This window comes from Sinocyclocheilus grahami, unplaced genomic scaffold, assembly GCF_001515645.1.
Source record: "Sinocyclocheilus grahami isolate Dianchi unplaced genomic scaffold, SAMN03320097.WGS_v1.1 scaffold84.1, whole genome shotgun sequence".
Classification (NCBI taxonomy): Eukaryota; Metazoa; Chordata; class Actinopteri; order Cypriniformes; family Cyprinidae; genus Sinocyclocheilus; species Sinocyclocheilus grahami.
In genome coordinates, this window is record NW_015505263.1 from 173,026 (window position 1) to 198,194 (window position 25,169).

The window sequence follows — 25,169 nt, forward strand, 5'->3', positions numbered from 1 at the left end:
AAAAAAAATATATATATATATATATATATAATATATATATACGCTTTCATCAATTTCCAGACTTGAAAATTACAATTAAAAATATTTCCTGATATTTTCCATTTTTTCTTGTGCGATGGATGACTCAGTTTTAAGAATACTCTGAAAGAAAAGAATCACTAAACAGGAAAACAGGTGGAGCTGTGACACAAAGATCTGTACCCTGAGCAGGATGGCCAGTTCTTTCTTTTGTTCCTCCAGGCGGATGTTGGCGTGTTTCCAGCGCTCCTGTATGTCGAGCAGCTCCTCTTGTAGAGCGGCTTCAGCTCGTGTGTCAGCAGACAGAAGCAGCTGTCTCCCTGCCTCCACCGTCAGGATGTAACTGCCCTGCTGCCTCAGCAGAACCTTCTCCCTCAGCTGCAGGATCAACAGAGCGTCAGCAGGGGTGCTAACAGCCAGCACAAAAGCATATTAGGTCAAACAATACTTACCTGAACTGCATCCAGCATGGCTCGTGCCTGTTGGAGTGGCACAGGTGTGCCCGCCTGCAGGGTTTCGGCCTGATGGGACGCTTCCACCAACCACTTCCTCAGCTTCTCCACCATCTCCCTGTAGCGCTGCCACTGCCACAGGAGACTGTCTATGATGCCCCTGCGCTGCTGTGCCCGTCTCACCACCCCCTGCCACTGGTTACTCAGCAGAGCCAGCTTCAGCTTGAACTCATCTCTGGAGACACGGTCAGTTTCGATATGAGCATTCAGTCTGTTCAGGTATCTTGAATGCTAGTATCTTGCATATGCATATATCTGATGCTGATGATGATGTTGCTCACCTGTCGTCCACCTGTCCCTGCTCCAGCATGCGTTGTCCATCACTGACGATAGAGTGAAGGATCTGCTGTCTGCTGAACATCTCTGCCTGAAACAGCTGTAACATTGCTCATTTATTAGTATCTAGGCTAGGTTTGCAACTCCTAATTTGCTTTTGTATGCCTCACCTCATGAGCTCTCTGCTGCTCCATCAGGCTCTGGAAGTTTCCGGAAATCTCCACGGCCAGTTTCTCCTCCGTCTGCACCAGGAACTCCATCCACGTCTCGCACTTCTCCAGAAAGGTCTGCTGCTGTAGTAGCAGGGCCTGAAGTTTGCTGAGAAGAGAATTTAGACATCCTTTAGAAGGTAAACAGACACTCAAACAATATCTGCTGTAGTACTATGCATTTCCATGAAGGTCTTTACAAAGTCCAAAAAGAGCCATGCAGGGTATTTAAGAAAGTTATGAGAAGGAAGTATTTAATAATGATATAACCTCTCTTTATAATGAGCTGGAGCAAACCTGAATCTCTCAGTGGTCTGAGCTGAGGTGGTGGAGCAGCTTCTGTTGAGGTTCTGCAAGCGTTTGATCTCAGAGTCGTTGAGAGGGAGTCTGTAACCCAGTTCATTCAGCCTCTCCAGATCAGGAGCCATACTGCTGAACTTCAGCATTTGTTTCTGCACAAAAAATAAATAAAAGAAATAAACAAAAACATTGGTGGTCAATTAATATATTGGTCAGGTCATTTTAAGTGATTGCACATTTTCGGTTTTCAGATTTTGTGTTATATTGATAAAAAAAAAGAAAAGAAAAGTGAATCAAATGAAAACTGCTTACATTTTTTTCTTACATAATTTATGTATATGTACATTTTAAGCAAAAAAAAAAATTGGAACAAAGGGTTTTTTAACAAATAGAAACATCAGCTGGGTTCAATATTTTGATTTCCAGTGTACATATCGACCACCCTGATCCTGGGTTACTTTGGTATTATTTATATACAACTATAGTATTTTGAATTAGCTTTTATTTTTCAGATTTTAATTGTGGTTTAATTTTGTTACGTCAGTTTAATGCATTTTTTAATTTTTTTAATTTAAATTTTAGTTTTAGTCATTTTAATATTTTTATTTTAGCTTTATTTTAAGGTTATTTTGGTATTATTTATATACTGCTGTAGTATTTATTAATATTTTGAATTAGCTTTTATATTTAGATTTTCAGATTTAAATTGTTTGTAATTTTATGTGCTTTAATGATTTTAATTAATTTTTTATTTCAGTTTTAGTCATTTAATATTTCAGCTCAAACTTATTTTATTTCAGCTGGTTGCCAAGGTAACATTTCTAATCTTTTATTTGTAATTTTTCATCTTATCTATTTAGGTTTTATTTTATTTCAGCTTCATTTCAATTCATGTAAAACAAAATTAATTCGTTTTAGAAAACAATAACAACACTGATCTGATCTTTGCATATTTCAGGCATCCCAGCATAAGTGATCTATTCATTCTTGTATACCTTGAGTTCCTCCATGCGGTCCTGGATCAGTGACTGGTCAGAGGAACCGTTGGGATCCTGAGCTTTCAGAACCTCCTCGGCTTCCACGATCCAGCGGGACAGAGAGTCCAACTGCTCGTTAAACGTCTCATAGTCGCGAACCCCAGCCTGGGGAGAAAAACAACCCTCAGTGTCAAACACTAAAACACTCTCACAAGCCACTTCAATGCTCTTCTTCACTCACCTGCAGCGCCACCTGCTGTCGGCTCAGGCTCTGCTCTACAGCACTGAGGCGCTGGGTGAGAGACAGGTGGTCAGACTGGATGGAGGCCGCAGCTGATGTGTCCACCTGCTGTTTGAGCTGCTCTCCCAGCTCCAGTAAAACCTGCAGAGACGCCTGGACGGGAGCCTGAGAGCGCAGCAGCTCCTGAGGGAACATGGGATGAGAGTAAATTACTGTACTGATTACACTAAGTACTGATTATGAAATAAAAAACATTGACATAATTAGTTGCTGTTCAGAATTTAGTGAACACTTAGGATCCACAAACACTATTCACAAACCATTTCTGTATTCTACAGGGTTTACAATAGTAGATTTAGAGCTCTAAATCATAAATAGTGTCCAGATATTCTTAATGCTTCATAAACGTATCTATAATGCCATATGCTACACATAATAATTACTTTTTTGTAATTATTTTTGTAACAACTATAACCACAGCTGTAATGCATAATTCCCTAACTTACTCACGGTAACCATTCTTAAATGTATAATGCATGATATGATTTATTGTTTATAGCATTGATCATGTGTTTTAATGCATTATAATATTTAATACTTAGTATTATGTAGAGGTAAAGTATTAAAACATAGTATAAGTTATGAGAGCATACAACTCACTCATTAAACTCATTAAAAATAATTATGAATGAATTAAATGCATATACAACTGTGATTGAGATGAACATGATTCTACATTCTCAATAAGGGTGAATATGAAATACAAAAATGTACAGAAACCGTTGCTGTTTAGAATGTATGATTAGTGCATTAGTAGAATACACAAACATTTATGAGAGTATATCACACTATTGAATTTAAGGCATTACATCTAAAAAAAAAAAAGTTAAAAAATTGATTAAAATTAATAAAAAAATAATTATTAATGATTTAATTAATGATACTCTTGACTAACCACAGAATATATCAGATAAAAGAAGTAACTGATCACTTGTAAGATATGCAAATATTGTCAAGTTCACTTATAAAAATACAGTTTTGTTGCTACAGTACACAATAACAATAATTGTTATGAAAGTGAACAATGAACCTGGAAACAATCTGTAACACAATACAATGAGGTCTCATTAGCATTAACTCACAAACTAAAAAACAACGTTTTTGCAGCATTTATTAACATTTGTTAAAGATAATGTTCATGTTAGTACATTAACTAATGTTAATGTTAACAGATACAACTTTTGAAAGTGTTACCACATAATCATAATCAATATTACACTCACAGCACAGTCTTGAATCCAGGTGGACACGTCCTCCTCTGTGATGTCTTTGTGGCTGGCGGTCTTCAGCATCTGGTTTGCTCTCTCCTCTAGTGTCTGGATGCTGGAGTCGCTCTGTCCATAAAGATCTTTATAGCTCTGCCACAGCTGCAGGAGAGCCTTACTGCTCTTCAGACGCTCCACGATCTCCTCCTGCAGACTGTTCCATCTGAAGACCACAAAACCCACACACACTTCTATTACATCAACCTCACTCACAAAGCCAAAATGACTTTGCATTTGCAAACTAAAATGCCTGCAGTTTGGATTACAGACATGCATTTTTTTGTTGATATGTGTGTCTTAGACTCAAGTTAGGACTATAATTATAAACACATAAACATTTACAAAAAAAGTACTTTGAGTATTATTGTACAAATATATATATATATATACATAAAAAAATGAAAAATGGACCTGGCGTTAATGTCTTTTAGTGTGTTATTGAGTGTGTCAGACACAGACGGGTGACACTCCTCCAGAAGCTGATGTGTAACTGATCCAAACTTCCTCAGACTGCTCTCTTGTTTCTCAAGCTCCTCCTGCAGGTTCTACAGATGTCCGAGGAAACAATATGAGACCATATGAAAGCCATGATTTGCAAATGAACTGGAACTTGCTTTACCTGTAGACTCTCCACCTGTAGCCGTGAAGCCTCCAGAGATCCTGTGAGCAGACGGTAGCGGGACACAGAGTAGCGTCCCTCCGTCAGGTAGCCGTTGATCTCTTCAGACGCTTGTTTGTATTGACTCCACTTGTCCTGGACAGACTTCAGACTGATCTTCAGCTGTCCGATCTGAGACACAGCAATCCAAATACAATTTACATGCAGAAACCCACATATAAACACTGTAACGTTTAAAGAGACTTATAGAATCACATTAAAACAGTAAATACCAGGTGGTCCAGATTGGCCCATGTGTTGTTCAAGACTTGTAGAGACTCCATGACAACAGCACAGGCCTCGTCGGTTTTATTTTGGACGAGAGCACAAGCCTGTTCTTCCACTCTCTCCAGCTCCCTCTCCGTCTCCTTCATCATCTCCTCCATCTCCTGAAGTTACATGTCAGAAAAAGAGAGAAAATCTGTATTCCAGTCACGGAGGTCATGTTGAATAAAAGAAGACTGCGTGTTTGGTCAATGGGTCAAACCTGGCAGTCTTTAAGTGCGTTCTGCACAGAGGATAAGTTCTCAATCCTGTGCTTCGTCTTGAGTCTGTCCTCCTGAGCGTTCAGCCATGCCTGAAGAGTCTGAACTTTACCCTCATATTCAACCCAGGATTCCAACAAGCATTCCAGATACTGTACCTGAAACAACAAAAATGAACATTTAACAACACATTTATGCAATTATATGATACAACTTAATTGAGCAATTATGTACCAAATAGTAACACTAATTATTATAAATCTTTATGTAATCACAATTTAGTATGCAGATATTACAATGACATCATCGCTGGCACACACTAAAAATAAATAAATAAAACACTATTACAGTGATTCTCAACCAGAGGGCCTCTCATAAACCTTCCAAGGGGCCATAGGATGACTAAAATGCTAAATTAATAATTACTAAAAATGCTTAAAAAAACAAGATAAACTGAAATCGTATTTATTTTTTATATTGTATTATATTGTTATAATATAATATAGTTTATATTGTAGAACATGCTGTTTTTGAAACTTCTGGAAACAAAAAATAAATTGTGGATAATAATATTTTTTTAAATATTACATTTTTTAATATCCAAATATCTATTTTTTTATATACATTTACAAAATATTACCTATATAAACACACACACACATAAATGAAAAACTTTTCATTTTAATCTTAAAAATTTCCTAAAAGTATATAACACGTAAAAAAGAAATATGTATAGAACAGCTCAGAATGAAATTATCTACCAAAAGTCTGAATAGAGTTTGAAAACTGTATATAGTATGTATGAGCTGCATCTGGGGCCTCATTTATAAAATGTTGCGCAGTTTGAAATATATGTACGCATAGAAAACCCACATACGCCTCTCTTTCAGATGTGAAATTATGAATCGCAAACGATCTTGAACTTGCGCGCAACTGAATAGTTTCAGCTCTCTGCCTTGTAAACGACACCTAATTCATGTCATTAACATATAAAAGATCACCAGTCATCGTCCAAATTCTTTCACTTAGAACAGTGAGCTGCAAGAACAGCTTACATTTACAAAAACCTGCAGTACTCCGACAAGAAAAAGTGCGTACGTCTGCTCAGAACCTGATGTGACACTTATCACTTTTCCACGTCAATGGCAGTTTTGACAAATATGGGCGTTGGTGTGGATTTAAGTGTACGCACACTTTATAAATGAGGCCCCTGAAGTCTCACCCTCTCAGTGATACGTGTCTGCAGTGTCTGCCAGTGGCAGTTCATGGCGCCCAGTTTCTCCGCAAAATCTGTTTTATCACTGCGTTTGCTCTCCACATCCGCACCACTGATATGGAGCACTGACTGATTCACAAAGTCCACAGTCAGCTGTTTGCAGTTCACATCCACTCTGAAGCCCTACAGAAAGTAAAAGACAACAGCATGGAGAAAACAGTTAGCAAAACACAAAAAAATTCATAATTACTCTCGTGTAGCTAGACTTCTGATGATCGCCCTAAAATCCAGTCCAACCAATAAATTAATTTGGAAAAATATTACTCACTTAAATACAATAGACCTTTTGTAGACTCTAACAGGAGTAAAACAGTAAAAGCTGTCACCTTGTATCGCTGCAGGTACTCCTGGATGACCTTTGACCCAACAGCCCCTTTGAGATTCTCCTCATCCTCTTCTATGACTCTCTCCATCAATGACATCCAGTTCACAAGCTCAGCGATAGCGTGACGGGATGCCAGCTTATCCATCTGAGACTAAAACAACAAACAATATATCTTTAAAAAACCATAGACTAAGAAAGATCTGACCAATGGACCACAGAATTTAAACTAATCCTATGTATCGGAGCAGATAAGCCTGTTTAGTGAGCAGTCAGTACCTGGTGGAGTTTTTCTTGAACTACAGGAATGCGGGCAAGCAGTTCTGACCACTGAGAGTCCAGACGGGCGAGTTCAGACCGCAGAGACGCGGTGTCCATCTTTTTGAGTCTGAGCAGCTGGTTTCCCTCATTCAGCACCGAGGCCTTCAGACTGGAGCGGCTCTCTACCTCCTTACTGAACTCCTGTAGAGAAGAAAAGACGACACATGAAACGACCAGTATCTTGTGGTTTCTGGAATTATTTCCTTATAGGCATGCAAAGATATAAATAATTATTTAATAATTAATAATTATTAATTATTAATTAAAGCTTCTTTTGAAACTATTTTCATTGGCAAAAACATCGAACTGTGAAAACGAATGATTATATTATAATTATATATTAATAAAATATAAAATAAAGATTAATACACAATAAAAACATAAAAATAAATAAATTAATAAATGAAATAAATATGGTCTGAGACACTGGGATAAAAAAATAAAAACGAAACAAGTTAAAAAATTTAATTAAATAAATTAAAAAATTAAAAAAAATAAAACAAAATCATAAAAATAAAAATTAATTAATTAATAAATGAAATAAATATGGTCTGAGACACTGGGATACAAAAATAAAAACGAAACAAGTTAAAAAATAAAAAAAATTAAAAAAAATTAAAAAATAAAACAAAAACATAAAAATAAAAATTAATAAATTAATAAATTAAATAAATATGGTCTGAGACACTGGGATAAAAAAATAAAAACGAAACAAGTTAAAAAATAAAATAAAATAAATAAATAAATAAAATTAAATAAAATAAAAAATACGGTTTACTAGCAAAGCTTGAACCAGTGTGGTTTTCCAGTGAAACCGGTTGGCCAAATGCACCAACATCCTAAACACACCCCATGCTTGTGATTTCTTAACAATGAACCAGTCTAACTAACCAGAAAAGCTGTTAACTGGTCTTTAACAGTCTCCAGTTCCTGAGGACCAGCAACGAACTGTGTGTTCCAGAACTCCAAGCGTTCCAGAGCTTCCTGTAGCCAGCGACTCAGTTCACCAGACTCACGCTTATACCTGTGACAATCAAGCACATCTCATCATGAAGATTATGAAATAAAATGAATAAAACAATGCATCACTCTAAAAAAATAAAAAAATGTAGCTCCTGACCTGGTTGAATGCTTCAGGATGGATTCCAGGATCTGTAGATCTTTGTTGATCTTGGTGGAGTTGTTGAGCCAGTGCTCGCCCAAAAGAGTGAGCTGGTTCTCTAGGCTGGAGCAGCTCACATATGACAGAAGATGCTTCCCTTCCTCCAGCACCTGATGCAGCTTGTGTTGGTGCTCCGTCAGACTGGCTTTAAGGGCCTAAGGTGATGATAATGGAAGGTCAAGTTGGTCAGATACAGTCAGTCTGGTATGATTAGATTATCTATCCTAATACACTGATCATACCCATGTTAGCAAATTACTCTAGACTACATTACAACTAATCCTAACATTCATGATTTCATTGCATACCTGATAGAGCTCTATTCTTTCCTTCAGTCTCTCCTCCATCTCCTCCACCAGGCCAGCGGTCGGCAGACTGCCCTCCACAGCCTCTAGCAATCGGTACAGGGTCTGATAGTCCGAAACTAGACGACCCCACGTCTGATAAAGTCAGAGAAACATACAAATACATAATGAGTGGGAAAGAAACAGCTTATTAAGTAGGATATTTTAATTTCTTTGAAAGTCATTTATTGGATCAATTTCAAACATTTAAAATAACTATTTTCTATCTAAATATGTTGTAAAATGTAATTTATTTCTGTAATGCAAAGCTGAATTTTCAGCATCATTATTCCAGTCTTCAGGTTAACTAAAACTAAACATAAAACTATTAAAAAATAAAGCAAAAAAATAATATATAAATATAAGATAAAAATTAGAAATGCTGGCAACTAACTGAAAAAAAAAAAGTTGAAGTTGAAGTACTAAAATAACAAAAACTGAAATAATAAATAAAGTTCAATAGAAATATTACAAAAATTAAAACTAATAAAAATGACAAGACAACATAAAATGCACAAAAGAACCTAAAATCAAAATGAGAACTGAAAATATAAAATTTTCAAAATATCAATAAATTTTATAATAGTATATAAATAAAACTAATATCGGCATACTACTACAATCACTGTTTATAAATATGACAACATCTAATAATTAAATACAATTAGTAATCGCTAATTATTCAATGCATTAATTAATAATCAAAAATGAAGTATTCTTTCTTACTTCAATCTGTTTATATAATCAATATATATATTTTTTTGTATGCTCATATTAATTCAGAGACTTCATGGAAATATCTGAACTTTCAGAAATCCATTTGTCACACTTTATGAATTTTAAAGTTATCGGCAAAAAAATCGGAAAGATGATCAAAATGCTCAAATGTATGCATTTTAAGCTAAAAACTTGATGATAAAAAGAGTTAATGTTACTTGTCATCTACCCTCTTACATTTCAGTTATGTGAACTAGTCATTTTAGTTATGTGAACTAGTCATTTTAGTTATGTGAACTAGCGATGAGAGAAACAAAGCTTTTTGAAACTTTGAATCAACTGAATCACTTGCTTCCAAAATGATTCATTGTTTCAACACGCTTGAAAATGCTGGTCAAAATGGTGTAAATGCAACAAAAACTGAGCCTAAACATGCATAAAACACTTTTTACAACCAACTGTAGACGTTTAGTTACAGTATAATCTCTAAAAATATATAGTTCAGTCATGAAACTCTAGATGGCGCATTCTGATGGGGTGTTAACGTAACTAATGATATTCAGAGCGTTAAACGACTTGGCACAAGCTGATTGGTTCATGCTGCATATGCAGCCAATGAGCTTACTGCCTTGCATTTATATGGCTGGCTAGCATTCACTTGAGATTCCTGCAGCACACTTTCAGAGTTTGTCTGAAACCCTCCACCTTCCCCAGCTCCACCTGTATAGATCTGCTACAGGGTTATTTTATATGCTATTTGTGCAGCAGCAGTATGTCTTAAATACTCACGGCACCATATTGCCATATGCATTGGCAGTAGCAAGTAAACAGATCTGCTACTTGCTTGCAGCAGCAGCAATAATCTACAACTACAGCAACAACCAACAGCAGCAGCAATTCAGCAGCAGCGTAGCAGATCTGTTCCGCCAAGACCAAATACATTAACATTGTCATATCCATCACCATGCTAAAATCTTCAGAGAGTTGTCATGATTGAAATACAATTAACAAATCATCAAATAGAATTTAATATGCAATATATGTATGAAATGTGTTCTTTTATTCATTTACAGGGCTTGTTTTGTTTGTTTTATGGACATCTTGGTTAATCAGGCAATAATATTCTATTATCTATTATTCTTCCTCGTTATCATACAAATGTGTAATTAAAAATGTTCACAAATGTATAAACTGATGAGGTAAAAAACATTGACACTGGTTCATGGGTTCACAGAGGTCGTCCCCTAATGACGAACCAATAACATTTCGAAACATTGCTAAAGAGTTAAGATGTAACGAAGCCTCGTTTACTGAAATCACAGAACTTTGTTAGTTCGTATTGAGTCTTTTATTTGTTTTTATTGCTTTCATGCTTAATTTCTATAAATATTTTTATTCTCACCTGTGAACCATGTTAAGATGCATTTTATTAAAAAAGAGTCTACATAAATAAAGTTTATTATTATTATTATGTACCATGATAGTACTATGTTTTTTTGGGCATTGTAATAATTTTTTTTCTTGGAGTACCATCTAATGTAATTATATGATATATGGTATATGCATAAGTTAATTATTCAGTATCATATAAGTATAATAGTACTAACACACTATTACCATATAACGTGGTACCACCTCTGCAATTTTTAAGCAAATTATATTTTTAAAGATCCAAATGAAACATTGAGTCGAAAAAGTCTAAGCTTCCAGCCTTGATTCAGAGTTCAAGTCCCACCTGAATGTTGATCTGCTTGTCCTGCAGCATCCTCTGCAGCTCTAGCAGGCTGCCTTTCAGTGTACTCAACTTCCTGGCCAGCTGCTCCGCATCCTCCCTGTTCTCCGGCTGGCCCTCCAGCAGAAGATTCTCGCTGTGTCTGGAGAGCTCGGAGAGAGCCAGCACCTTCTCCTCGATCTCCAGCAGCATGTTCTGCAGGAGCAACAAAAGCGAGGCCAGCTCAAACATGGTTCTTCCGCTCTCATCCCAGGCCCTTACTGACACCTACAGCACCGTACATTATCCATAATCCCTCACGTGCCATGCTCCCAGTACACATGCATTCTTTAGGATAACGGGAATGTATAAAAATACTTACAATTATATCCAATATCCAAAATGTTAAGACTACGCATAAGCTTGTAATAAAAAGTCAAGGTGTTTCACCGTGGGACATCTGCCAGTTTGTAACCTTCCCATGAAGGCAAAAGTAGCCCCGCCTCTTTCACCACTAATGCTGCAGCCAGCTTCATGAATATGTAATAAGGGGCGGGACAGATTTCCAGTGAGCACCAATCCTCTCACAGGAATCCTCTAATAACCTTAAAGCCATTATAATTGTAAACGGTATTACGCTGAGACATTTACATAATCTGATTACAGCTCGTGCCACAGACGCTTAAGAATCAATCCATCTGAATGCTCAGAGGCCTTCTAATAATACTGCTGCTTACGGATACAAAAGTTTCCTGTTCCTGAATCCAGTGGAATTAAGCTAAACTCATTCATTTAAAAAAACAAAGCAGGCATACATTTCAGGAGTTAACACAAAATAATACATTTTCTTTTGTACTTCAATCTGTAAATAATTCATAAAGTGCACGTTTTGTGATCTGCTGTAGGGGGCGCTCTAACCTGACAGTCTATGAGTTGCTCTTCCACGTCTGAGTCCTGAGAGCAGGAAGTGATGTTACCACGAGTGCTCTGTAGCCATTGGTCCAGCTGGTCTGCCTGGTTCAGGTAGCGCTGCAAAGCCTGAGCCTGTTGCTGCTTTTCCACACGTTCACTCTGTCGCTCCTACACACATCAGCATATATATATATATATATATATACCAGTTATCTTTAAAGAACAGAAGCCTTTATCAGGCTATAAAATGAGTGAAAACGTCAGTACACCATAACTTTACGAAGAAAAAAGATTTCCAAAAATTAAAGAAAAAATATGTATTTATTTTTTTTAAGAAATGAATGCTGTTATTCAGCAAGGATGCACCAAATTGATCAAAAGTGACAGTGAAGACATTCATAATGCTGTTTCTTTGAACTTTCTATTCATCAAATAATCTTGAATATCAGCACAAATGTTTTCAAAATTGAAAATGTTTTTTGAGCATCATATTAACATATTAGAATGATTTCTGAAGATCATGTGACACTGAAGACTGGAGTCATGATGCGGAAAATTCAGCTTTGTATCACAGGAATAAATTACATTTTACATTATATTCAGATAGAAAGCAGTTCTTTTACATTGTAATAATATTTTACAATATTGTAAAATCGTTGTTATCGTGGTTGACTCTTAACTTTTATAAAGAATATCTCTTTGGATTTGAGACTTTAGTCTTTGCAACTTTACAGATCTTCTTTATGCACCAAGAGCTTGTAACACTCCAAAGAGAAAGAAGAAATTTAAATTGTATCATATTTTATCTTTAAAGGTATTTTTTTTCATTATTATTTACAATATTATTTATTTTTTAACAATACTAACTTTTTTAATAGGCACCTGGTTTGCATTTCAAAACTACACTTGAAGTCGCACCTTTCCAAAGCCGAAAATAAAGTTTTACTTTATTTTTTCACAACATGTTTTCAAAATACTGAGCAATAATTATGTATGAAGGGTGTTCTAAAAAATAAATTAGACATATTATTTAATTATTATTCTAGGCATACCTCAAGAAGTTGGCGTTTTCCAGAAGCCTTCATGTGGATGGTGGCCATCCTCTCGGACAGCACAGTGAGTGTGGACTGCATGGCCAGCTGATCCGCAGAGTCCGAGTCCACCGCATCAGAGATCAGCTCTTCTGTAAAGCTGGACTCAAGCTCATCTATATCATTCTGCAGTTTGACAATTTCCTCCGTCTGATTCTGGAGGAATACGGAAGTATGACGTTTTTGTTGTGCACCAATATTCTTATAAATCTCTTACAGTCTACAACTGGAGCTAGAGTATAGTATTTCAATCTTCTCACCTGGTGTAGGACCATTTGTCTGTCAGGACTGAGATCGTGCATAGGAGGCTCGTTTAATCTGGCCTCGATGGACTCCATCTTAGTCGAGATGGTCTGTAGAGAGCCCTGATAGCGCTGCTGCTTCTCCAGAGCCTCGTAGAGCGTCTTCTGCTTTTCACTTATCTGTAAAACACAGAGATAAACTTAAAGACCAGATTTTCAATCCTGGTGCATCTGATTGTTGAACAGAAAAGTCATACGTACCACATTTTTCAGGGTCTCCCACGAGCGCTGAAGATCATCTAAGCTCGCTACAGACTCCAGCGCGGGATTGTACAGCTCCTGGATGGGCGCTCTGGTGAGAGTGGCCCTTCCCATGGACATCTGTAATTTAGGACAGTCCAAAAAGATGATGATAAATAAGAGAGAACAAATACATCATGTTAATGTACTACAAAGTCATTGCACTGCTGTCTGTCACAGAATGAACATATACTGATTCAGGTTCACGTTAAGCGTACAATATGTTCAGAATGACAGACTACACCTACCAGGAATGCAGCAGTGTTATTTTAGTATCATTGAGATACTCTTATTAGTTTTTATTAATAATTCTGAGTTTGTTTTATACAGTTTTTTTTTTTTAATTTTTAGTCTTTTTACATGTCTATATAGAAACTATATATAGTTTAAACTATATAGTTTTTATTATTTTTTATTGCAGCTTTTGTTTTATTTATTTTAGCACATTAGGTTAAATTAAATTGAAAAAAGAAATGCTACCTTGGTAACTAACTGGGGGGAAAAAACGGTTAAAAAAACAGTTAAAAACAGTTAATGTTTATTTTATTTCAAGTAACAATTTTTAAAAATGGTTTTAGTTTTACTTAACTATAATAACCCTGGAATGCAGTATGAATATTGTGCACAGTATGTGAATTTTCTGCATATATGAAATCATTTCCCACTACATTTACCAAAAGGCACATTATACAACCAGAACACACTGCTATTTACTAAAACTGAAATAAAAAGTAATTAAAACTCTATAGAAATATTTAAAATGATGCAATTTGATTCTGTTTTTGGATATGAAATTATGTGGTAGACAAAGATAAGATACTCAAAATTGAATATACTGCTATTCAAAACATTATTGCATTACAATTTTCACAACTAGTATGCAGTATACAGTATAAACTACGTATAAGATATTATGTTAGGTTTCTATTCCAAACCTTTTTTTTTTTTTGAATAAAATTAAGGTGAAACTGGGAATTGCAAAAAGGCAGTACATGTCTGCTAGAAATCAGATCAAGCACCAAAAGTTTTTTTTTTCTTCTGTTAATACCTTGCTAATGGCTGCTTCTGTGTTAGTGATAGGAGAGGGAGATCGACAGAGAGCAGGAGAGCAGATCTCACTGCTGGTGCCCTCCTCGCCTGACTCCTCAGTCACAGGAGACAGGAAAGACTGACAGCGACCAGCCGACATCTGACAGCATCACAAGAGAGAGAGTCACAGAGCAGAAGATATTAGTCAATCAGTTCACAGAGCTATAAAGTTAATTGATTATGACATGCAAAGATCACAGAGAGAAAAGAAAAAAAGGCAATTCAGATAAGAGTCCGTTTTTAATCAACACTGCAAGTCGACTTCTTATTCTGTATCATTCACTTAATTTGTATTTTTGTTTTGATTTCATGAATCAATAATTTAAATATTTAAAACTAAATTTGGATTAACCTGAAAACCCTTTTCAAGGGTAACAATCCTAATATCTTGTGTCATTTGCTTGTTGAGAAAATTTATCTTGATTTAAGGATGAATATCTATTTTTAATACAAGACAAAAATTTAGATTAGCCAATTAAAAACATGATTACAAATCATGTTTTGTAGTGCACACGGTTACTTAGAATTTATGAAAAAAGAGCAATTGCTTTTTAAACATTTAACACTCCAGTCTGTTTCCTTTTCCCACAATTACAATGTCATGCCTGCGTTCAGGGTAATGATACATACGGAGACTTGTGATTGGGTCTTTCTTTTAATAGCATCACCGTCCAGTTCCTCCAGACTCTCGGTTAAACCCTCTGCATCACTCACTGACAGGAGCGTGGTGGCGTGTTTAGCTTTCAACGTCAGCATCTTACACTTGGTGTTCAGGGATGCAATTTGCTCCTGGTAGCCCTTGATTTTCTGGGCCAGTTCCTGTTTAGATAAAAATAAACAGAATACAGAAGATGTTATTTAGTTGCCCTTTAGGTTAATGCAAGAAACAGGAAAGATCAGTCTGGCTAAACACAAACAGTAGATGTTAAAACACAAAAATAAGATTAGCAGACAGTGTGGCATCTCTGATCTAAATATCCATCTCACTTCATCAAAATTGGAATTTTTTACCTAAAACTCTTTAAATAAATATTTCATTTGTTTTTAATTATTTTATTAACATTTTTAAAATGTTAAAAATAAATGAAAATAACTGAAATAAAGCTGAACTAAAATAACATATAAATATAAAATATAATATCAATAAATAAAAAGCTATATAGAAATATGAAAAAAAAAAAAAAAAAAGACAAAAACATATTACGGAGCCCCGCACATGACATGCAAGAAAAAATAAATAAATCGTGCGCACGATTTACTAATTCGTTCCATCGATGTACTAAAACGTACTCACGATTACTATTTCTTTCCTTTGATTTGCTAATTCTTTCCATCGATTTGCTAATTCGTTCCCTCGATTTGCTAATCCATTGATTTGCTAATTCGTTCCCTTGATTTGCTAATTCGTTCCCTCGATTTGCTAATTCGTTCCCTCGATTTGCTAATTCGTTCCCTCGATTTGCTAATTCGTTCCCTCGATTTGCTAATTCGTTCCCTCGATTTGTTAATTTGTTCCCTCGATTTGCTAATTCGTTCCCTCGATTTGCTAAATCGTTCCCTCGATTTGCTAATTCGCTCCCTCGATTTGCTAATTCGTTCCCTCGATTTGCTATTTCGTTCCCTCGATTTTCTAATTCGTTACCTCGATTTGCTATTTCGCTCCATGGATTTGCTAAATCATTCCCTCGATTTGCTAATTCGTTCCATCGATTTGCTAATTTGTTACCTCGATTTGCTAATTCGTTCCATTGATTTGCTAAATCGTTCCTTCAATTTGCTATTTCTTTCCCTCGATTTGCTAATTAGTTCCCTCAATTTGCTAATTCTTTCCATCGATTTGCGAAATCATTCCCTCGATTTGCTAAATTGTGCGCACAATTTACTAATTGCTTTTTCTCTATTTATAAATCGTGTGCACGATTTAGCAAATCGAGGGAATGAATTAGTAAATCGTGCGCACAATTTAGCCTACTATTTTTTTCCTACATGTCATGTGCGAGGCTCCATAGCATATAACAAAATTATTTTAAAATTAAATTTAAAATAAAAACTTTAAAATTAAAATTAAAATGAAAAATGAAAAATATGAATAAATACTATAATAGTAAATACAAAAAATAACATTGCACCTCATGATGGTTAATTTGTGCTTGCAGCTCTTGGATGTTGCTGGTGTTCACAGGTTGGTCCTGAATGACCCGGTGAGCATCTTCAATCATGGCCTGCAGGTTTCTGACTTCCTGTTCATACTGGTCATATTGCACCACTGCCTCCTAAACAGACATCACACAAATACATACATTTTTTATATTTAATATCATTACTTAAATTAGATTAATAATAATTACTACACCCCTTAACCAACCTCTTTCAGATATCTTTGACATATTTAAATACAAATTGAGACATTATATAGTTCCTTTACAAAGGTGTTTCATCATGTAGACCCCACGAAAATGTTCATTATCATTATTCACTTCCTCTAAATACATCTCTAATTTATAATCCTTTCTGACAGATCATAAAACAAACACAGCATTTGTGCCTAATAAGCTATAAGCTCTCAACACATGATCCATGAAAATTCAGGTGTGTTTGGTGGCTGGTAAGCAGGTGTTTTTATTCCCATCTGGTGCCACAACTGCTCTCCCTACCTGCAGGATGTTGCATTGCTGGATGGCAGTGTGCTGGAGTTGACTGGCCTCTTGCTGCAGATTCAGAGCAGTGCGGCAGATGGACAGACTGGTCACCACTTCCTCAGGGACTCTTAAAGCACTCTGACACTCCTGTACGGCATCTACCTGCTGCTTGAAGCTCTCCATGTCCGCCAGCAAACGCTGAAAAAAATATGAATTTTTTAAAATGGTGTTCTATTATAAGAACAAAACTGCTTCTCTTCCAAACTAAAATATGTATGTAGCAAAAACACTCAATAATTAATCAGAAGAACCTTTCTGTTACCAGTCCAGATATTTAACCAGTTACACTACAGCCAAAGACTTATTTACCTAGAAGAGTATACTTCAAATTATGTTTACTTTATGCATACTTGAAAGGAAAAGTTCACCCAAAAATGAAACTTTGCTGAAAATGTTCTTATGCTCAAGCCATCCAAAAGTGTAGCATTACATCACTTGCTCACCAATGGATCCTCTGCAGTGAATGGGTGCCGTCAGAATGAGAGTCTAAACCGCTGATAAAAACATCACAATAATCCACACAACTCAAGTCCATCAATTAAACTCTGACTGCAGAAGATCCTTTGATGAGCAAGTGATGTAATGCTAAATTTCCCCAAACCTGTTTCCAATGAAGAAGAGAACTCATCTACATCTTGGATGACCTGAGGAGGAGTACACTCTTGGGTGAACTATTCCTTAAAGTTTCCTGGTTTCTAACATCTAACATGTAGTCAAGTATGTTACGCTTGGAATTATGGGTATTATATATAACATTTTAGAGGGTGTCTTAAAGAGGAAAATAAATGCTTCTTGAGGATCAAGACAGATAAATACACCTGTCTTTGAGTCAGTTGTTCTTTCAGACTCAGTCGGGCCAGTTCAGGAGATGTGAGAGTGGCTTGAACCTGCTCCAGTGACACATGCAGGGCCTTCACTTCACTCTCAAACCTCTCCATATCCTGAAACAAAATACAAATGCAGTCACGCTGAGCTAGAGAAAAAGTCTCCAGTGTACTTACCAGTTTGTTAGTTAGTTTATCATTTTTATTGCCATGTCAGCATCTAAGGCTATCTTCATGGCAAAAATTGACTTAGAATAGCATAGTTAACAGAATAAAACATTTTAAAAAATGTCAAACCTTTGCTGCGTCTTGTAGACTATGCAGTCGTGATCTAATTTTCAGCTCCAGCTCCTCAGTGTGGCGGCTCAGTTCTGACACCTGCTGTCCCACTGCCTCCACCTGCAGCGTCTCAGACAGTATTTCCACCTTCTCATGCATGACCTCCAGGTCACCATGGAGCTCACGCGACTCACGCAGAACAGACTGCAAGGTCAAAAACACAGGTAGGTTATTTCACAAAAATAAATATATAGTTCAGTCATGAAACTCTAGATGGCGCAGGCTCACGGGATGTAATGTAACTAGTGATATTCAGAGAGTTAAACGACTTGGCACAAGCTGATTGGTGCATGCTGCATATGCAGCCAATGATACATATTGATACATGTTCACCTGATACATCCTGATCTGCTCTTGCAGGTGCGAGGAGGAGTTCCAGATGATGTTGGCCTTCACCAGGCTCCTGGCTCTGTCTGTCCACTTCACTATGAACTCAAACATCTCATTGTACTCATCTAGATGTGCATCAGCCTTGAGCGAAAAAGACACACCACATCACATGCAATACATGAAAAGCTCTAATCAAAAGGTCAAACCAAGCAAATAGCCTGAAGGAAATAGGCTGAGATTGTATCTTTTTTTGTATTAGCTGAATGTTTATTTTCTCTATTTAAACATACTATAAAATATCTTCTTACCTTCTTCAGCCATATAGTATTATATTCAGCCAGTCGAAGAGTGTGATTATGGATCTCTCGTAATTTGGCAATTGCATCAGCCAGCTGTCTGGCTATCAGAGGGTTACGGCGACCAAAGTCCTGCACTGCTGCTTCTAGCTCAGCGAGATTTCGTCCACAGCCGTCAAGTTCATCACAGAGACGCTAGGAATACAGTCAAAGTACTTTATGCTCATTCAAAAGAGGGAAATTTGTTCATAAAAAAATAGAAATTTGATAAATTTTACTATTATTGGGATGCAACACATACTCTGGTCTCATCTTTGGCCTGATCAATATCAGTGGCCTTTTCCTTTAGAGAGGTTGAGATAGCCTTCAATTTTTCGGACACGTCATGAATTCTGGAGTTGAACTCCTCTTTGATAACTCTGGTCTTCTGGATGTCTCTCTCCTTGGCTTGAACCTAAAGATATGATTCATGTTATATATCTTGCATAAGGCTTTATTAAATATGCTAATGTTGTTGAAAATATGTCTCCTACGAATTAATGAGAAACTGCGTATTAATCCAAAATGAAAAAATTTAAAGGGTAATTATGTACCTGGTCCTCAATGGATCCCAGTGCCAGGGACACTTCAGCCAGTTGCATTGAGATCTCAGATGGTAAAATAGTGTATAGGTCCAGGTATTTACTTTGCTGCTGTTCTGCGAGCTTATCCACATTCTGGCGATGAGTGATCAGCTCTCCATGCATCACCTTCACAATGATACAATATAATTAAGACAATCAAAATTATACAAACGTTCTATTTATATGATGCTATTATAGTATGTACATTGTGCACAATATGCAAATCTGCTATATGTATGCAATGCCAGGATGACACACTATATTTGCTAAATGTGTAGTATACAAGAAATACTGCACTAGGCAGAAATACTGCATGCCATGTGTTCAACTTCATTTCAACTCACCTAACTTACATGCAATATAATGACAACAGTGAAGCATACTGAAGTTTTAACAAATATTGTTGGCTACAGAATTCACATATTCTTTTCACCTCCAGTTCTTGTGTCAGAATGTCCAGATCAGATGTGGGGTTCAGCAAAAGCTCCCTGGAGTCCTGTATCCAGCTCTTGACAAGGCTCAGCCCTCTCTCCACACCTTCCCTGTCCGACAGTTCCTGCTGAACCCGAGTCTTTCCTGTCCTGGCCTTCTGCAGAAGACTACAAGAGACACAGCATAAATGGAATTGAGTTACTGTATTGTTTGGTGGATTTCATTATTATTGGTTTATATTGGATTGGAGAAAGGTTATATACCTTTCAAGCTGATCTTGCACAGCTTTGATCTCCTTCAGACTTGGCAGTTGTTCATGATCAGGCGTTGGCACAGACACCTCCACACCATGTAGCAGGCTGAGAGTGTACTGTCGTAAGAGGGTTAGAGAAGACAGCTCCCTCTCCAGGTCCTGACCAACCAGCTCGTACTGGTCCAGATGTGACTGCAGTGTGGCTTTGGAGGCTTTCTCAGCAGTACAATCAGGAACACGGCCCTTCAGTTCTTCTGTTACAGCTCTTACCTTCATCATCTGAGCAACATAAGTTGTTTGAAAAAAGATATCAAGTCTTTGTAATGTTTACCTGTTTGCCCAAACTCTTATAATGTACCATTAAATTTGATATATAATCAATATACCATTTCAAACCATTTAAAAGTTATAGCATTGCATTTCCTTAATTTGAGTAGGGGCAGAACATCATAATAACATTAAACGAGGACTCCCGGAATATTTGGCCACAAGTATCGACAGTGAAACGGTACCTTTTCTCTGAAAGTTCTCCATTCGTGGGCTGTATCCTCCAGCACCCTTTCTTGGCCTCGTGCTACACTGCGCAACCTGGTCCAGCGCTGCCACACCGTGGTCATGGATCGACTTATGGTGGCTTTACTGGCATCACTTCCAACCAGCTCTAACTGGGAGGCTTGCTCTTCCAGACCAGTCAGCTTTTCTTGGAAACTGTTTACCATGGATACCAACGACTGAAGGCCAAAGATGAAGGCATTTTGATCGGTTTATCATCATGTAGACAGTTGAATAAGTTTATCTACTCAAGAAAGAGAGTCAATTCTGCACACTTGGCTTACCTTATGACTACGGAGTTTCTCTTCAGCTTCCTGGCTTGTTGCAGCCTTGGCTGTGGAAAACTCTGTTAGCTTCTTCTCTGCCTCATTCATCAGCTCAATGACTGTCTGTCTGGCCTCCTGATATGAATTCCACTGGGTAACACAGCTGAAAAAGGTCACATTATTACTGTGATTATAATTCAGACCTACATCCAACTACAACATTGGTCTTTATTAGCATAAAACTTGGGTAAATTTACCCTTAATAGATCTAAGCTACAGCTCAAATGTTCTGGAAAATTGTGTTCTGTACTAAACTGTACCTGTTTAAGATGTCTTGGTGGCACTGAAGCTGGTCTCTGACCTCCACACCTCTCTGCTGTGCAGACTCCACACTAAGTCGAAGCTGATCCTTGGCTGTAGGGTTGACCAGGTTTTCAAGTTGAGGTGACAATGAATCCAGCTCCTCAAGAACACCCAGGAACTCCTGTTCAGTGGCCATGATGTCTTCCTGTTGCCTCAGACACTCCTCGTAGTTCTCCACGTCCACCCCAAGGCTGGCCTGCTGCAAGAAGCCCACAGCGTCCTCCAGCCACTCACAAGCTGTTTGCATTCTGGAGTGATACTTCTGGCACAAGGCGAGAGCTTGCTCTAGCGTTATCTACAGGAGAAACAATTGGATTCGTTAGTGAGTTAGCTAAGGGGAACCATTGGTTAACTAAGTATTGCTGGCTTGGGTAGTTATTAAGAAGCTTGTTAGGCTCAATGCATCCCATGTTGGGGGGTTATGTTGAAAATGTTGTGCTTTAACTAGTAGTCTTGGTTCTATTGATAGTTTGGATTAGAACTTGCCTGTTTGGAGCTGAGGGCACGTTGAACATCAGCCTCCAGCTTGGCCATTTCTTGTAGACTTGAGTCCACATGAGGGGGGACGAGCTCATTGGCACTGGTGTACTTCTGCTTCTCTCTGGTGCTTAGAGCCGCCACTATCCTAAGCCTCGACTGAACTTCCTCTTGCATAATCTGTTGCTTTCGGATTTCCTCCTGGACCTTCTCAACCTTGACGTCTACCACCACCTCAGAGCCAAGTTCATCTTTGATTTGCTGGAGCCAAGTTAAGGTCCGATTGACTTCTGTCTCAAAGTCTTTACTCTGCACAAACCTGTTCTCACACTCCACAATTAGTTCCCCAACAGCTGACTGTAAGGACTGAAGCTCCTCTTCCCAAGAGGTTCCTCGCTGCTTTGAAGCCTCGTGTGCGGCGGAATCCAAGTGGGGTGCCAGGTTATCCATCTGCTCCATGAGTCGAGTGAGGTGAGAGCTGGCACCATGAAGACTAGCGGCCAGAGCATGATAGTTTTGTAATCTCTCCTCAGCTGACTGCGTCTCTGCATTGACTTTCACCAGTTGCTCTTTGGTGGCCTTCAGCTCTGAATCAACCTGCATAGCCATGGCTTGATGGTCCTCGAAAGATTCCAGAGTGTCATCAAGATGTTCTACCCTCTGCTCAATCAATCTTTTGAGACCGTTGTAAAGGCTAACCAGTTGGGTCATTTCTTCAGGTCTCCAAGGTTGACCGGTGCTACGAAATCCCTCTTTCTTCTGGTTAAGCTCACTGACGGCTTGTCCAAGATTGGTCAGCTCCTCCAGGAGGCCTTTATAATCAGCCTGAAGACTGACAACCTCCTCAGTCTTAAGGCCGACAGACTGCGTCCCCAAGTTGTGGAATTGTTCCTCAAGTTCTTTAAGCGCTTTGTGGGTCACATCAATAAAGGAGGCATATTCCTGTCTGGCAAGAACGGCTTGTTGTATTTTCTCTTGTTTCTCCTTGGCTAGTCCCAAAATATTATTGTACTGTTGTGGAAGAGCAATCAATTTCTCATCTAAGTAGCAATGGTCCACTTCATTCAGAGTGGGAAGTATTTCTTGACCTGTTCTTTGCACAGTTAGCAGGAGGTTCTCATATTCCATGGCTTGATCCAATATTTCTTGGTATTTTGTAAGCTGCGAACTTAATTCTGCATCTCCATTCATGAGGTTTATCTCTGGGAAGGTCACAATATCAGCTTGCTTCAACCACTGGCATATCTTTTCGAGATCTGCCTTGAAGTACTTCCTGGTCACCAACACTTTCTCCAGCTCCTGTAGCCTCTGGCTACACTTCTGTAGGGAAACTTCGAAGATATTCTGCAGCTCTTGGAGTTTGTTTAGCATCTCTGATTTCTCTTCTTCGGCAGCGTCTTTCATCAGATCCCTGCCTTGGGACCACAGGGATGTCAGCTCACTCTGGTAGGCTCTCAAGCTGCTCTGAATATTCCTGCAAGTCCTCAACTGCTTAGATAGGTCATCAGGAAGAAGGGCTATGTACTCCTCCGCTTGTGCTTTCTTTTCATTTTGCTGGACCCAGGTGATAGCTTGATTCACAGCCAAAAGGAACTGGGTTCTCTCTGTAAAGGCTTTGCTCAGGTGTTTCCTTCGTTGAGCAACTTTGACGCTCAAGGACTGTACCTCTGCTTGAGTATCTGAGATGAGCTGCTGCAGTCTTTGCCTTTCGTTAAGCCCCAGATGTGCTAAAACCCTATCTGCATCACTCATAGCCTGAGCCAACAGAAGCTGCTTGGCTTCCAGCTCACTGCATATGCTTAGATGGTCGAAAAGGAAACTCTGAGCTAGTTCAGGAGGAGGACTCATCTTCATGGCTTCGGATAAGGCAGGCTTCTGTTCCTCAGCCCATTCGCGAGCTTCCCTCAAACGGGCCTCAACTTGGCCCATGTCTTCAAGGGTCACAATGGAGTCTTGGATCTTCCTCTCTATGAGACTCTCCAGATGGGCCCATCGCTGCTCAAAGTGGCCAATCTGCTCCTTCACCAACTCTTTATCATCCAGGTTTAAGTGGTACATTACTTTTTGCTTCTGCTCTTTGAGGTCCTCAAGTGTGCTTTTCTTTTCTTTAAGAACAACCGAGAGCTTCCGAAGAGCCTCCAAATGATCAGATGAACTCTCAGCATCAGTTCTACAAGATCATAAAATAATAATGTAACTCCCAGAAGTCTCAAATTACACTTCCGTTGTAACACTAATTAAAAGTGACATATGAATACATTTACACTAAATCCTGAATAACAGTTTTACCTGGCCAGGTTGTCCCATTCCTTGGACACCTGCTCAAAGAGGGCTTCCATGGCACTGATGCAGTCATGATACTCTTTAGTCCTCTGCAGATCTTCCTCTCTCTGAGCCTGCAGATTGTTGGCCTGATGGCACAGCTCCAACCATGCATGGCTCAGTCGTCCAATCTCTGTATGCTCAGGAGACTCCTGCCCTTCTGTCAGCTTACTTACAAGCTCTGTCATTGTAGTCAGAGTGCTTTGTCTGTTTTGAAGCTGCTGGCCAAATTCCTACAGGCAACATGAGCACAGAGAATAAGCCAAGTGTATAAAAAGAGACAACATGAGAAATGAAAAAAAACAAAACACTCTTTTATGTTATAAATAAATCACCCTGGTCCTAATGTGAACAATTCATCTGCGCACGTTATTCTAAAAATAAAAATGTCTGTTTTCATAATCTATCATCAAAATGTAATAACTATCTCCACAATGGAAACACTTTGCTTTTTCCGCCTTCCTGCTGATGTAATCAATGCCAGGGCATGTGACAAATAATATAAATCAATAAAATCATAGCCTACTTTACATAATTCAATAAAAAAAACTAAATCCAACCCTACATTATTTCCAAATGAATATATAGTTTGATTCAAAGTGCATCAAATTATAGAAGTTAAAAGTATGTAAATGTCATTCTAAGTTGTTTAAAAAAAATGCTGATGTAATCAATGCCAGGGCATGTGACAAATAATATAAATCAATAAAATCATAGCCTACTTTACATAATTCAATAAAAAAAACTAAATCCAACCCTACATTATTTCCAAATGAATATATAGTTTGATTCAAAGTGCATCAAATTATAGAAGTTAAAAGTATGTAAATGTCATTCTAAGTTGTTTAAAAAAAAAATAATAATAAATAATAAAAAAAAAAAATATATATATATATATATATGTG

The 25,169-nt window shown here is 37.7% G+C and overlaps 1 protein-coding gene across 1 annotated transcript in view; it reads right to left on the reverse strand.

Moving 5' to 3' along the window:
• The window catches only part of LOC107586628 (nesprin-1-like), a 122,246-nt gene that overhangs the window by 15,458 nt on the left and 81,619 nt on the right, over window positions 1-25,169 (reverse strand). The window contains exons 75-113 of the mRNA XM_016274082.1: window positions 21,952-24,112; window positions 21,423-21,760; window positions 21,121-21,265; window positions 20,797-21,015; window positions 20,295-20,563; window positions 20,033-20,198; window positions 19,570-19,725; window positions 19,278-19,430; window positions 18,989-19,171; window positions 18,684-18,821; window positions 18,309-18,494; window positions 18,006-18,128; window positions 17,143-17,325; window positions 16,618-16,761; window positions 15,119-15,307; window positions 14,448-14,588; window positions 13,361-13,480; window positions 13,118-13,279; window positions 12,819-13,013; window positions 11,773-11,934; window positions 10,879-11,070; window positions 8,391-8,522; window positions 8,041-8,237; window positions 7,812-7,944; window positions 6,879-7,061; window positions 6,604-6,753; window positions 6,224-6,400; window positions 5,004-5,159; window positions 4,750-4,905; window positions 4,478-4,648; window positions 4,270-4,403; window positions 3,817-4,021; window positions 2,534-2,716; window positions 2,311-2,457; window positions 1,313-1,467; window positions 977-1,124; window positions 812-906; window positions 471-705; window positions 202-396 (exon numbers count right to left, since the gene is read on the reverse strand). Coding sequence (XP_016129568.1) covers window positions 202-396; window positions 471-705; window positions 812-906; window positions 977-1,124; window positions 1,313-1,467; window positions 2,311-2,457; window positions 2,534-2,716; window positions 3,817-4,021; window positions 4,270-4,403; window positions 4,478-4,648; window positions 4,750-4,905; window positions 5,004-5,159; window positions 6,224-6,400; window positions 6,604-6,753; window positions 6,879-7,061; window positions 7,812-7,944; window positions 8,041-8,237; window positions 8,391-8,522; window positions 10,879-11,070; window positions 11,773-11,934; window positions 12,819-13,013; window positions 13,118-13,279; window positions 13,361-13,480; window positions 14,448-14,588; window positions 15,119-15,307; window positions 16,618-16,761; window positions 17,143-17,325; window positions 18,006-18,128; window positions 18,309-18,494; window positions 18,684-18,821; window positions 18,989-19,171; window positions 19,278-19,430; window positions 19,570-19,725; window positions 20,033-20,198; window positions 20,295-20,563; window positions 20,797-21,015; window positions 21,121-21,265; window positions 21,423-21,760; window positions 21,952-24,112 — 8,677 coding nt within the window. The remainder of the gene's footprint in view (window positions 1-201; window positions 397-470; window positions 706-811; window positions 907-976; window positions 1,125-1,312; window positions 1,468-2,310; window positions 2,458-2,533; window positions 2,717-3,816; window positions 4,022-4,269; window positions 4,404-4,477; window positions 4,649-4,749; window positions 4,906-5,003; window positions 5,160-6,223; window positions 6,401-6,603; window positions 6,754-6,878; window positions 7,062-7,811; window positions 7,945-8,040; window positions 8,238-8,390; window positions 8,523-10,878; window positions 11,071-11,772; window positions 11,935-12,818; window positions 13,014-13,117; window positions 13,280-13,360; window positions 13,481-14,447; window positions 14,589-15,118; window positions 15,308-16,617; window positions 16,762-17,142; window positions 17,326-18,005; window positions 18,129-18,308; window positions 18,495-18,683; window positions 18,822-18,988; window positions 19,172-19,277; window positions 19,431-19,569; window positions 19,726-20,032; window positions 20,199-20,294; window positions 20,564-20,796; window positions 21,016-21,120; window positions 21,266-21,422; window positions 21,761-21,951; window positions 24,113-25,169) is intronic.